General features: G+C 45.8%; 1 protein-coding gene across 3 annotated transcripts in view; it reads right to left on the reverse strand.

The window, feature by feature from the left end:
* Window positions 1-709: 709 nt before the first annotated feature.
* The window catches only part of LOC311227441 (triple functional domain protein), a 219,954-nt gene continuing 206,660 nt past the window's right edge, over window positions 710-14,003 (reverse strand). For 2 of the 3 annotated variants that reach the window (XM_084313084.1, XM_084313082.1), the window contains 11 exons: window positions 13,049-13,333; window positions 12,221-12,735; window positions 10,237-10,484; window positions 7,663-7,804; window positions 7,356-7,383; window positions 7,099-7,261; window positions 6,483-6,604; window positions 4,736-4,814; window positions 4,066-4,266; window positions 3,074-3,212; window positions 710-1,768 (listed from right to left, as the gene is read on the reverse strand). In XM_084313084.1, coding sequence (XP_084169210.1) covers window positions 1,217-1,768; window positions 3,074-3,212; window positions 4,066-4,266; window positions 4,736-4,814; window positions 6,483-6,604; window positions 7,099-7,261; window positions 7,356-7,383; window positions 7,663-7,804; window positions 10,237-10,484; window positions 12,221-12,735; window positions 13,049-13,333 — 2,474 coding nt within the window. In that variant the 3' untranslated portion in view covers window positions 710-1,216. The remainder of the gene's footprint in view (window positions 1,769-3,073; window positions 3,213-4,065; window positions 4,267-4,735; window positions 4,815-6,482; window positions 6,605-7,098; window positions 7,262-7,355; window positions 7,384-7,662; window positions 7,805-10,236; window positions 10,485-12,220; window positions 12,736-13,048; window positions 13,334-14,003) is intronic. The other variant, XM_084313083.1, reaches the window with a different exon arrangement.

Genomic DNA, 14,003 nt, shown 5'->3' on the forward strand with positions numbered 1-14,003 from the left:
ACAAAGTAAGGCTTAAACATCTTATATCTGCGCAACCATTTTTTTTTGTTCTAATAAAAGCAACAATGAAATCATTTTCGTCTACTATTGTTTTTCTTTTCGGAGAGACTGGACAGTGCAGCAGTTAGAATCGGTATCGTTACTTGCAACATGATCATCATGGTATCTTTAGATTAGGTACATACTGTAAGCGCGGCAATCAAAAAAGAAGCTCTGATCGGATGTATAAATGTCTGCAAAGTTGAGAAGCTCAAACCACCGGAAAAGTCCCTTCAGGGTTGCTTGGGCGTCTACAGAGGTATCCGTAGCACAGCAACCTTCCAACGGATAAGCATTTTCTACTATCGTTGTTTTACAGTTTTCTTTCTTTCGTTGTCTCTTCTTCTCATGATTTCAAACATGTTCTTGAAAATTTAGGGACAGCGTTTTCTCTCCTATACATTGTTTCTTTTACGAAAAGGGGGTGTTTCTCAAAAGTCTTTTAAGTTACGTAGAGTGTAAAAGAGCAAAAACAGAATGTCTCTCTCTCTCCCTCTCTAGCAACAAGAGGGAGAGAGGCAACGTTGCTCTCATCGCTATCGCTAGCTTGTTGGCATCACTTTCTCCTGAAAGCTCTGCTACTTTGTGCAGTTGCGTCTGGGCTCGATCTCGTGGCTTTTTGATCGACACGATTCTTTCAAAAAGGAAAATAAATTACTTCATACATTTCTTTTCTTTTTTTTCTTTACATTTTTGTTCGTTTTTCTACAAAAAAAGTTTTGAGTTGAAACCAGCAAGCAGCAGTAGACAAGGACATCCATCTTTGTTTTGATTGGCTGAGAACTCTGTTCTCTAGGGCTCTGATTGGCTTAGGACCTCAACAGGTCTCAATTTAATTGGTGAAAGGACTACAGGACTCTTATAAACCGACATTCTCTGAAAGAGGATGAGATCAGGAATACATTATTTTCCCTCCATTTTTTCATCTGGGCCATCAAGACACCCAACTCCAGGAGAACCCATCACCCCTACAGACTTAGCCCTTGTGGATTACAAACAATGTAGTATTTCCAACTTGAAACACGTATCGCTTGTACTACATTGTTTTCTGTCTATCCAGTCCCGTCAGACCCATAAAGGAACCTACAGTAAGGCAGTAGGGGCAGAGTGTCGGTTTAGAGTTGGGCCTCTCTTTATCCCTCCGTCGCTCTCCTCGCCCCCCCCCCCCTCCTGGGGCTCAAACTCGCGGCTGGAGGCGACTCTGAATGAAGCTCCTCACTCCTCCGATGGGCCGTGCGTCCGTCTGGTGTTTCCTCCGGTCTATGAAGCAGACGAGGCGGGATGTGTCCAGGGAGACCTCGGTCCTGCCCCGCCCGTCCGCCGCCTGCAGCCAGGCCTCCTGGAGGCACAGCCCGGCCGGGGGCCTTCTGCCCGGGTCGGTCCGCAGCAGCAGGCAGACGAAGTCCCGGGCCCCCTGGCTGACGCCCTGGAAGTAGTCCCTGGGGAAGCTGAAGTCCAGGCGGCAGATGTTCAGGCAGGTCTCCTCGGCGCTCTCGTCCAGGAACGGCGAGGCCCCGCTGAGCAACACGTAGGTCACCACCCCCAGGCTCCACAGGTCGGAGGTCAGGGACACGGGCTCTCCCAGGACCAGCTCGGGGGAGGCGAACTCGGGGCTGCCCAGGAGAGGATGCACGTAAAGGGCACTGTTGAGCTGGATGGCGTCGCCGAAGTCTGTGAGCTTGACCGCGGGCTGGCCGCTGGAGGTGTGGGCCACCAGCAAGTTCTCAGGCTGCGGACAGAGAGGAGGAGGAGGAGGAGAAGCAGAGGATGATTCGGCTGTTTTAAATTATTCTGCTCTACAAAAGAAAAAAGGCAGTAACTAAGACATTTCTTCCCCCGCAAATAAGCAGTACTAAAAGTAATTATTGTCATTGTTACATGGAGGTCAAGTTTTATCATTAGGAGAAATATGACATCTATATTACGTAGCATAAATATAGGCAACACAATTATATTTTTTTTTTATCCACTTTTTCTCCCATTTTTTCGATATTTTCTCCCATCCCAATTTCGTATCATCCAATTCAACCCTCCCCTGTCACGAACGCTGTTTCTTGCCTCCCACAAGCCGGCTGCAATGTGGACTAAGTCATACATAGCACAAGTCCCCTCCGGTACTTGAGGTAACAGCAGTCGCATCTTTTCACCTGCGCAGCTCGATCTCTCAGTGGCGAGGAGTAACGCGTGGGAGGCTCACGCTGACCCCGACACTTCCTGATTCTACTGCGCAGGCGCACCAACCCACCTGTAGGAGTCGCTGTCCACAACGCCCGATCCCCACCCATCAGTTTCCCACCCCCTAATACGGCCAATGTGTATTAGTATGAACGACCAGCTAAACTGAAAGCAATGTGGAGCGCTGGGCTCGAACAGGCAAGCCCAGCGTCTCAGTCATTCGTGGCGAGCGCCTTGCCCACTACGCCACGTAGCCGCCCTAGGCAATACAATTATATTAAAGATAAAAATAAGCAGTGTAAACAATATAATTAACTGTGAATATAAGCATATGAGCAAGTAGGCAGTGTGATCAACGGTGCAGATGAGGGTCTGTATGCCCCATCAGTTATAATATTATAGGGTATAATATGGTCAATAACACAGACGCACTACTCCAAGGAAAGTAAACCATAGAGGCAAATCCAGGCAAACGTATGTCTTTCAAGAAGAGAACGAGTAAGTAAACACATTTAGTAATAGGTAGACACTAGGGATGTTCGATAGGCTTTTTTACCGATATCCGATATACCGATATTGTCCAACTCTTAATTTCCGATACCGATATATGCAGGGTCCCCCCCCCCAAAAAACGGAATAATTTCAGGTAATTAACATTACATATCTCTTGTCATGGAATGAACACAACATTATGAATACTTTTGATAATAAATAAATTAAGAATTTGTTCTTACTTGCTTGCCTGGGTAAATAAAGGTTAAAAAAAAATATTTAAAACAGATACAGATAATTTCCGATATTACATTTTAATGCCAATATCGACAGATAATATCGGACATCCCTAGTAGACACAACGTACTTTTATGTCCAAATGCACTATTCTGCAGTTGTGTAGGTAGTGTAAAGCTTCTAGAATGTCCCTCAGGTAGCAGGCCACCTTCTCCTCCGTCAGGTTCCCCCAGCTCACGATGTAGTCCAGGAGACGGCCTTGGTCCACCCTGCAACACACAGCAACACATCCAATAATTTACATTTACATTTAGTCCTTTAGCTGACGCTTTTATCCAAAGCGACTTACAATTTCTGTAGAAAAGTCATCAGGAAGGGCCGAACTCTATCAGCTGAGTAACTAACAATGTTCATCAAAGTGTTGAGTGCTACAGTGTAGGTTAGTATATTAGGACAAGTGCATGACAGTAAGGTTAGTTAGGGTTAGATAAAAAAAAAATTATTCAGATAATGGTTGAAGAAGTGAGTCTTTAGTCGACGGCGAAAGATTGGACGGGTTTCGGCTGTCCTAACTGGGGTGGGTAGTTCATTCCACCATTGTGGGGCAAGGACTGAGAAAAGGCAGGTTCTCCTTGATGACCCTCAATCCTCCCCCATCCTGGGAACAGCTCATGTAGACTAAAATATACCTGCATATAACCCCTCTATATACTTACTCATACACATGCATATAACCCATAACTCTGTATGATGGCATGTACAAATGCAGTATACCATATTGATCGATTTACATTTAGTCATTTAGCTGAACGCTTTTATCCAAAGCGACTTACAAGTTCTGTACAATAAGTCAGCAGGAAGGGAACAACTCTGACTGAGACAGCTAAGGGTAGGTAAGATTGCTCGTCAAACGGTGTTGAACTTGAGTGCATATTAGCATGGTGGGTATTAATATAGGCAAGGTAAATCATTTATATTGTTACTTATTATATGTCTTTCACCCAGCTGGTATGTATGTATGTGAGTTGAGTGAGTGAGTTTAGTGAGTGAGTTTAGTGAGTGAGTTTAGTGAGTGAGTGAGAGAGAGATAGAGAGAGATAGAGAGAGAGAGTGAGTACTCACATCTCCAGGACGATGGCATAGCTGCTGGGGGTCTCGTAGGTGTCCAGCAGGCTGACCAGGTGGGCGTGTTGGAGCCTCTGGAGGAGGTTGAGCTCCTCTGTCACCTGGTCCCTCTTCATCAGCTTCTTGTTGACCAGCTTGACCGCCACCGCCCGCCGGGTGCCTTTGTGGTCGCACCGCTTCACCACGGAGAAGCGCCCCCTGTGGAGAGAGAGAGGGGAGAGCGGGTTTTAGTCACGGCGTGGCGATCACATCAATCTCTTCCTGGCCGCGGTTGATGATCGATGGTTTCAGTGTAAAACAAAATCTCTCTTGGATTGGAGGGTTAGTTTTGTCCAAATCAACAGGGGCTTTTGCTATTTGTAGCTATTCCAACTGCTAATGTGGGCAATTAAAAAACGAGCCAAAGATATGCTGTTCATCAATAGATTTCACAATCACTCCAACGGAAATTGTCACGGCTCTTTAAAAAGATAATTTCAATGCAGCTCATAGTTTTCAGTGACAGAAAGTTGAATTTATACCCATATAATGGGTGGCATATAATCATTAACATCGTTGTAAAAACAAGAGTCCTTATTAATCCCGGGGAGTAAACTGGGTCGACATCATCCTCATGCATCATTCCTTCAGGCTTCAGTGTCGAGTTTAACAGGAGAGAGGATCCTACCTGCCCAGCTCTGCCACCTCGGTGTAGTGGGACTCAAAGTCGTCCTTCCAGCTCACTCTGACCCCGTCACTGGAGACAGCTGGAACACACACGGGAGGAAGGAAGGAATGAATGAATGAATGAATGAATGACCTTTATTTATATAGCACCTTTCACAGCACGAATGCACAGGGTACACTACAGCATAACATATAAAGAAAATCTGAAATAAATGACAACAATAACAGACCAGTTAAAAACAGTGAACCAAATAAAATAAAATGGAAAGAATTTAAATAAAATCATCAGTCAATAACTAAAAACTATAGGAACACAGTGAGGACAAAGGATGCCTATATATGACCAAAAGCCTGTCTGAACATGTGTGTGTTTTTAGCTGTTTTTTTAAAGGAGTTTTCTGAGGGGGCAGTTCGCAGGTCCAGGGGGAAGAGACGGGAGAACACAGAGGAGAACGCAGACAGGAGAACGCAGACAGGAGAACACAGACGGGAGAACGCAGACAGGAGAACACAGACAGGAGAACGCAGACAGGAGAACGCAGACAGGAGAACGCAGACAGGAGAACACAGACGGGAGAACACAGACAGGAATAACACAGACAGGAGAACGCAGACAGGAGAACACAGACGGGAGAACGCAGACAGGAGAACACAGACAGGAGAACACAGACAGGAGAACGCAGACAGGAGAACACATACAGGAGAACGCAGACAGGAGAACGCAGACAGGAGAACACATACGGGAGAACGCAGACAGGAGAACACAGACAGGAGAACACAGATAGAAGAACACAGACAGGAATAACACAGACATGAGGAACACAGACAGGAGAACACAGACAGGAGGAACACAGACAGGAGAACACAGACAGGAGGAACACAGACAGGAGAACACAGACAGGAATAACACAGACAGGAGGAACACAGACAGAAGAACACAGACAGGAGAACACAGACAGGAGAACACAGACAGGAGGAACACAGACAGAAGAACACAGACGGGAGAACACAGGCAGGAGAACACAGACAGGAGGAACACAGACAGAAGAACACAGACGGGAGAACACAGACAGGAGAACGCAGACGGGAGAACACAGGCGGGAGAACGCAGACAGGAGAACGCAGACAGGAGAACACAGACAGGAAGAACACAGATCAGCTGATTAGCGCTGAAACGTTTGGCAGGATGTTTGTTCCTAATATGAGTTTTCCCATTTCAAAATTCCATTCTTAATTTTCCGACCTTGCATTTCTTGACTGAATGTAAATGTGACGAGTACAGTACACATGTATGTTGATAGTGACCGTCAACAAGCCCAAATCATAATATCCAAAAAGCGAGTGGGTTTACAACTACATAGAATACGGTATGTATATTGAGACTGAACCTTTATCCATACTATTTAATTTACAATATTTTTTTTTATTATCAAAATGGACACAAATTTGACGGAGACGGACACATCATCAGTCCTGTCCAACAAGCAGATACTCCTCATTTAAAAATCATTCAAAACAGACATAAAGACACAACGGATCAATGTAGCCAGGTCCTAATGCTCACATTTTTCAAGACTGAGAAATGACAAAATGTTCATCCTTTTACAGATCAACCAATGTGTGCGTAGAAACCCTGTATATTTAGAGTATGAATACTACTTCAAGTATGTACCAAAAGTATGTATCGTATTATGAAAAGGTACATCAACTGAGACAAACGTTGCTGCTGAAAGTGGGCGTGGCCTCACCTAGTACTCTGAGGCAGGCTGATGACGTCACACTGCCCAGGTCGTTAGTGGCAACGCAGGTGTAAACGCCGTCGTCCTCAGAAGTGACTCCAACTATCCGCAGGGTGGCCTCGCCCGTATCACTGGAACGACAGTACAAAACGTTGCAAAAAGGCTTCCGATCTGCACATTCAAACCTCCCGATCTACATACACCTGCGCATAATTCTCTCTCCGTTTCTCTCAAACACACATTACTGCGATACGCGCGTTGTCCGCAGTAACTACAGTTATTTTCAAGTGAAATGTAACTTCTCAATATCCGTTCGATCTTGTGACAATGTTTCAGAGTTCAATCTTACTCCGTTTTAGAGAAAAAGGGCATAAAAAATGACAGTAACTAAAAATCACTGGATAGTCAAAGAACTTTAAAGCCATTTTTCTCAATTTCACTGTTTGCGTAGTTACGATTCCTGTAGTAGTTTGTTACATGTACTATATTGTGGTTTTCATGATTATCGTTACTTGACCCTCTTTGCTTGCTTTCTATGCTTTCAACGTGCATGTGAAGTGTGTTGAAACACCTTGAACGATGTGAAAACCGTGAGCAATGCAGATTATCTTCATGGGCGGGTCACCTGTAAGCGACGCTGACGTGTCCGTTGTTGGTGAGGTTGGTCTGGTCGGGTCCCTTCCACGCGACGGCGGCTCTGGGCCGACCGCACACTTTGCACCTGAGAGTGGCGCTCTCGCCGTTGTCGCACGTCACGTCACTCAGAGGCACGAGGAATTCCGGGGGGACTGGGGAAGGGAGGGAGAGGAGGGTTCAAAAGGTCAAGAGGCTGAAGAGGTCGAAGGTTGAACGTGCGCTTAAGACTGAAACATCGCCACTCACCATCATAGATGTAGTTTGGGTTTAGAAGCTGCAGAGACGAGAGGGGGAAAACGTCAGAGAGATAACGATTGACCCATCTCAAGCCCCTCCCTTTTTTCTTGATTCTCCAAATCACAACTGCCGCTTCCCTCGGACAAGCGACAGTTGTGATTGGAGGATCAATAAAAGAGGGTGGTTTTTTGAGATTTATTTAAAAGGGACACACAGAAAAAAAAAAAACATTGGTACGGTAATAAAGTGTTCATAGTTGAGGCTGAATTTCAAACACGACTTGTGTCCCCAGCCCCGGTGTGAAGGGTCAACCTACCTTTACAGAAACCTTATTGGCTAGCCCATCTCTGGACTTCCTGTAACCGTTTTCCAGCTTGGTCTCTTTCTTTCCCTCCTTCTCCTTCTTCTCAGACTTTTTACGGATGCGCAGGGTCGTGTGCCAGGATGAAGACTTCCTGCTTGGACAGAAGAGGGTCGAGGAAGTGGAACAAACGTTACTCAGGATCAGGGGCGGGCAATGGCAGATACAGCATCATCTCAAAGTTGCTCAAGGACAGAGTCTACGCGGTCCTCATTTCAAACGATGGGGAAGTCGTAGCCTTACATTTAGCGGACACTTTTATCCAAAGCGATTTACAAATTGTGAACAACAAGTCAGCGAGAGAGGTACATCTCTGGCAGCTAAGGGTCAGTGTGGCATTGTTCATAAATAGTAGCGAGCTTGAGTAGTATAGACATATTAGCATGATTAGTAGTAGAAGTATAGTAGCATAGTAGAATAGAAAGCTTTATTGTCATTGTACTAATACAATGGAATTAAGAGTGCCACTCTTGATCAGTGCAGTTCAAAACAAGATAATCAGGACAACTACAATACATATTCATCCCTCCATGCTACACATTCACTCCATGCTACACATATTATTCACTCCATAATACACATATCATTCACACAGTACCCATTGCTAAAAGTTATTAAAAGCGCAGGTCAGTATATTAAAAGTGCAGGTCAGTATAAAACAGTGCATATACAGATATAAAAAGTACAAGAGATATCAATAGAGTATATAAGGGGGGTGGTACGTACGTTTTTTGTCTACACTACTATGCTAGTATACTTATATTATGCTAATATGTCTACACTACTATGTTAGTATACTTATATTATGCTATTATAATAATAATAATAATAATAATAATAACTTTATTTGTATAGCACTTTTCATACAGAGGTTGCAGTTCAAAGTGCTTCACAACAGCAAAAAATACAGGCATAAGCGAGCATAAAAAGATAGACAGGTAGAATCACAGTGTTTCACATTAGGATCTAGCATCCCAATAGGCTCTCCGCTTACAGTTTTCAGTAACACAAATAGTAAAAATAGTTTAAAATGATTCAGTTTAAAAATAGTCAAAAAATTATAAAATAGAACGGACATAAAAAATACAGGCATGAGCGAGCATAGCAAATCACAGTGTTTCACATTAGGATCTAGCATCCTAATAGGCTCTCTATTCAGTAATACTCCTGTAATTCATGAACAAATAATCACAGTGTTTCACATTTGGATCTAGCAAATAATAAGAATAAAATGATTCAGTTTAAAAATAGTCATAAATAATCAGTGTTTCACATTTGGATCTAGCAAATAATAAGAATAGTTTAAAATGATTCAGTTTAAAAATAGTCATCAGTAAGAAGTAAAAAGTGCAATAACCGACACATGAATTTGATAGGCAGTGTAAAAGAGTAGGCAGGGTAAGAATAAATTGTTGTGTCAGGATATCCCTGATGTTTCCTCTTGCCACTAGGTGGTAGCAGATATCTATCAGTGAAATGCCTGAGCAAAGAGATAGGTTTTAAGCTGTCTTTTAAAGATGTCTAGCGAGTTGGCTTCCCTGATGTTTTGGGGTAGTTTGTTCCATAGTTTTGGGGCATAGTTGATAAAGGCTGCATTACCGATCCTCTTTTGACTGCTTCTGGGAGCCTCTAGTTATGTCTACACTACTATGCTAGTATACTTATATTATGCTAATATGTCTACACTATGCTAGTATACTTATATTATGCTATTATGTCTACACTACTATGCTAGTAGGGCTGTACCGAATGTCATTTAACACTCAAAGCTTCTATTGAAGTATTCGAACGAAGCTTAGAATGTCTGTTTAAAAAAAACAAAAACAAAAAAAAAGATCCTCAAACTAAATCCTCAATTTGAATAAAGTGATTAATCTGATTAAATTAGTTTTTTTTTTTTTGTTTAAATCAACTTTCTTTAACACATTCGGGGCCAACCACGGACATGTCCGTGTTTCGGATCCAACGCTTGAGGGCCAACCCCCTTGAGGGCAAGGTTGTTTTGGCTTTTATTCCATTGTAATATCCTACTCAATGTCACCCTGCGGCACTGCAGATTTACCCTACTCTTGGAATTCGGAAAAAGTGCATTACCGGCCAGATCCTCATAGGGGCTCTGTCTCGATAATGCAGTGTTGCCTGTTACAGAACGGTGTTTTTAATTTTTTTGTATGCATGGGTTTTTCTGTTAGCCTAAAGCTATGCGTGTAGCCGATCGCCTGGAATAGTCTTTGGGACGCTGAATTCAGTATGCAGTAAAGGAATATATCATCAGCCAATGGACATATGGATCTACCAGATGGCGATCGATAACTGGGAAATCCTTTTGGGGATCCAACCGGCCACAGGTAAGATGCTAATATGTCTACACTACTATGCTAGTATACTTATATTATGCTAATATGTCTACACTACTATGCTAGTATACTTATATTATGCTAATATGTCTACATTACGATGTCTTATTCAAAGTCGATTTCTAGCACCAACCCCCCCCCCCCCCCCGGGGCAGGAAACCCCCTCTCTTACTTGATGGTGGCGTCGGGGCAGTCGGGGATGATGGCCGAGGTGTGTCCCAGCACGTAGCCGGGGATCCAGCCCTCGGCGGCGGGGCCCTGCTCGGTGGCGGCCCGGAACACCAGAAACATGTTCTGCTGGTTGCTGGCCAGGATCTGGACCACCTCGCCCTGCGCCACGCTGATCTCATCCTCCTTCACCGCCACGTAGTCCTGGGTCACCAGCATGGTGGACACGCTACTGCTGCTGCTGCTTTCACTCTGAGGAGCGTACCACAGGGAGAGAGAGAGAGAGAGAGAGAGAGGGGGGGTGAGTGCACTGAGCGACGCAGGGAGCCTTTAGTGAGGTTGAGGAGTGCCGCTTCGCTTTCGTGGTATTTAGGCAGGGCCCGTCCCCGTGCGTCTGTTGGGCCCTAGGCAAGACCCCCCCCCCCCGTAGTTGGACGTCAATGTCCGAGAGAAAGACTGTAACTGGTGAAATTGATTCACCAAACTACATTCAATCATCTTTGACAGACACCTCATTTCACCAGTCAGTGGCACTCGTAGTATTATATACATTTCTTTTTACTATGAGTGGCCCCCCCATAATTACACCGATACCCTATTCGAAAAAAAGGTGCTCTTTGGTGACACAGGTCCCCACAATTACTACTATCTATTAGACAAACGATTACAAAGCTAGTGGTTTCTGCGGTGAATGCCCTGAGAATTAGCAAGGCATGTTTGATATCATGGAGCAGATTTAGAAAAAGGGGCACTTCACCAAAAAAACTATGCAGATTTATTTTGCATATAATCTCACACACGTCCAAAACCTCTGGACAGTTTTGCACACATTAATTTAGTTTGACAGTTATTGACAGTAAATTAGTTTGAATATATGGCCCTATGACAATGTATTGCTATTTGTTCATCTACATCATTTCATGTAGCTGTAATTAACACAACAGAAGGATTCGACGTCTCCAATCACATCACTGGTGACCATATTCAAACTCATTTACTCACAATAACTGTCAAACTAAAGTAATGTGTGCAAAACAGTCGAGAGGTTTTGGACGTGTGTGAGATTATATGCAAAATAAATCAGCATGGTATTTTGGTGAAGTGCCCCTTTAACTTTGATAAATTCCAAACAGGAATCAGGCAGATTCCCCGGCGTGACGGTGTCCCTGAGCAGCACAGACAGCTGATCCCACATCACCGCTGGCGGCAGGAGGACGAAGAGAGAGAGAGGAGGCGGAACACAGAAAGAGAGAAGAGACAGACGTGGAGATGGAGCGGATGTTACCGTCCCGTCAAAACCGCCTTCGGAAACGGAATGAGGTATGATAAGAGAAAGAGAAACTATTTCCTCATTCTCTTCTACGAGTACAATTAAAAAGGGAATCAAATGGAAGAGAAGCAGGGAGGAAAATGGAGATTTCCCGCTTAATTCGCCTTTGTTCCGTCTCTCCGGGGCAAAGACGAGAGGAGGAGGAGTTAGAGGGAGGTGTGTGAGAGAGAGAGAGAGAGGATCCCTGTCCGGTACGTTTGTAGCTGAACCACAAACGTTTGCAGGTTAGTTGTGGAATAAAAAACAACAGTCCGGTGACAAAAACCCATGGAGGAAGAAGCCAAGAGGTGAAGGAAGCCAGATGGGCCAGGAGGAGGTTAGTAAAAAGCTTTGTTAGAGCCGAGAGGAAAAAAAAGGAGTCGAAAAGTTGAAGAAGCTCCATTAGAAAACAGTAGAGTAGTGTTAGAGACGGTAGAAGCTATAGCTCTGTTGATTAGAGACTGGTGGGTCTTCAGAGTCTAAAAGCTAGAGAGGGTGAAGGCATTAGGCTGAAGAGCGTTGACAAGTCGTCAAGAGAGATGCTGATTAGTAGCGCCGGCCGCAGCGGGACAGGAAGTCAGCAGACAGACAGGACACACCAGACCTCTCACCGCCCGCCGGGTTAGTGAGCGGCGCTAAAGGCCGCGCTGAAAGCCTGGGCAGCGGGTGGCTCTCTTACCCCATTACTCTGGGTGGACTGGATGGACTGCTCACTGGCTGACGAGCAGGTGCTCATGCGGTCGGCATCCTTGCTGTGCGTGGAGTGTCTGTGGGTTTGGGCTTGACCCCCAGATCCAGAACCGGTCTGAGTCTGGTTTTGGTTCTGACGGACCGGAGTCTCCCCCGCCTCCCCGGGGAAGGTGAACGAGCCAGGCCGGCTGGCTGGAGAGCCCGGCATGGAGCTCCAGAATCCGCCTCCGGACTTCTGGCCGGGGCTGGGGGGGGGAGGGGGGAGAGTGTCCTTGCCGAAGGCGGGGGTGGCCATGGGGGAGGCCATGGGGGAGACGGTGCCCGGGCGGGGCTTGGAGTTGGGGGTGGAGGGGAGGGAGCCCGCAGTGGCCCGGGGGATAGGGGCTACGGCGTTGGCAGGTATGGGGGTCTGTGTGTGGTCCTCTGGGGCCTGGAGGGGCCTCTTGCTCTGGGGACTACCCCCTGGAGGGAGGGAGGGAGGCGGGACGGGGCGGGGAGACGAACCTGGAGCACAAGTGAGTAAAACTCAGAGGATGGAGGAACCCTTACAAAACATAACTCCACTGTCACCGCCCCACCCTGCCTGATACAGTACAACACAATACAATGCACACAGTTCACACATGTCGCCTGTACAAAGGAAGGAGGTGGAAGCCATCTGAGTGCAAAGATGAAGATTGATTAAATGCTAAGCTAGTGCAGGACAAACTAATGCGCATCAAAAGCAAAAAAAAACAAAAAAAACACAGTAAAGGGCTTTACTTCATGCAGCGGGACACAATGATAAGGAGACGCGTCTGTACAGAAGGTTCCGTACCTGACATCTTGTTGGGGCCGTCGGGATCGGCCCCGGGGTGGTGGCGTAGGGGCTGGGGGAGGCGAGAGGGTTGGGGGATTCTGGAGGGCCGTCGCGAGCCCCCCTGAGAGGCGGCGGCAGGGGGGGCGGAGCCGCCCTGGGGACCACCCGCGCATCCACCTCCGACCCCAGGAGGGGCCACGCTGGGCCCTCCGCCGCCCCCGGCCGGGACTCCCACGCTGGGTGCGCACGGCCCGCCGCTCGCCCCTACGTGGTTCCTCTGGTAGTCTATGGGGGAGGTGATCGCTGCGTGGGGGAGGGAGGAGGGAGACGGTGGTTACCGTGGGGTGAGCACTCAGAGACTAACGGAACACTCCGCGACTCTTTCACAAGACTTTCCACGACCTCGTGTCCCAGTTCGCAGTTTGTTGGTCATGTTGTTTCGACTGAGGGGGGGGATCTTAAAGGGATGGATTAATGTAACTACGTTATGGAGGCCAGCATCTGAAACAATAAGACTGCCCAAACAAGCTGGATAATACATTGTGATTATAGTTTCATTTCCTGTTAAGACTTTTAAAATGTCCCTGCTGTTCTATGACTTCACCAGAGACTGTATCAGACTCCCTGGATTAGAAGTGCCACGATATTCCAGAAACCCCAGGGCCCAGGAGGATAAGACAAGATATTCCTTCATTGATCCCCTTGGGGAAATGCGGGCGTTATATAGCAGCATGGGGGAGGTACGGGTATGGGCAGGTTTATAGTAGAAAGACAAATATAGGCCATAACATTTGCTATGAATATAAAAAGAAATATGAGGGAAATTATTTTTATAATAATAAAAATAAGAATGATGATAAACAGTGTAAACAATATAATTAATTAATTATTATATTCATTGAATATAAGAATGTGAGAAAGTAAACCGTGTAATCAAAGTTGCAGATGAGGGTCTGTATGCTCCATCAGTTAT

This window comes from Notolepis coatsorum, assembly GCF_963971535.1.
Source record: "Notolepis coatsorum genome assembly, chromosome: 4".
Lineage (NCBI taxonomy): Eukaryota > Metazoa > Chordata > Actinopteri > Aulopiformes > Paralepididae > Notolepis > Notolepis coatsorum.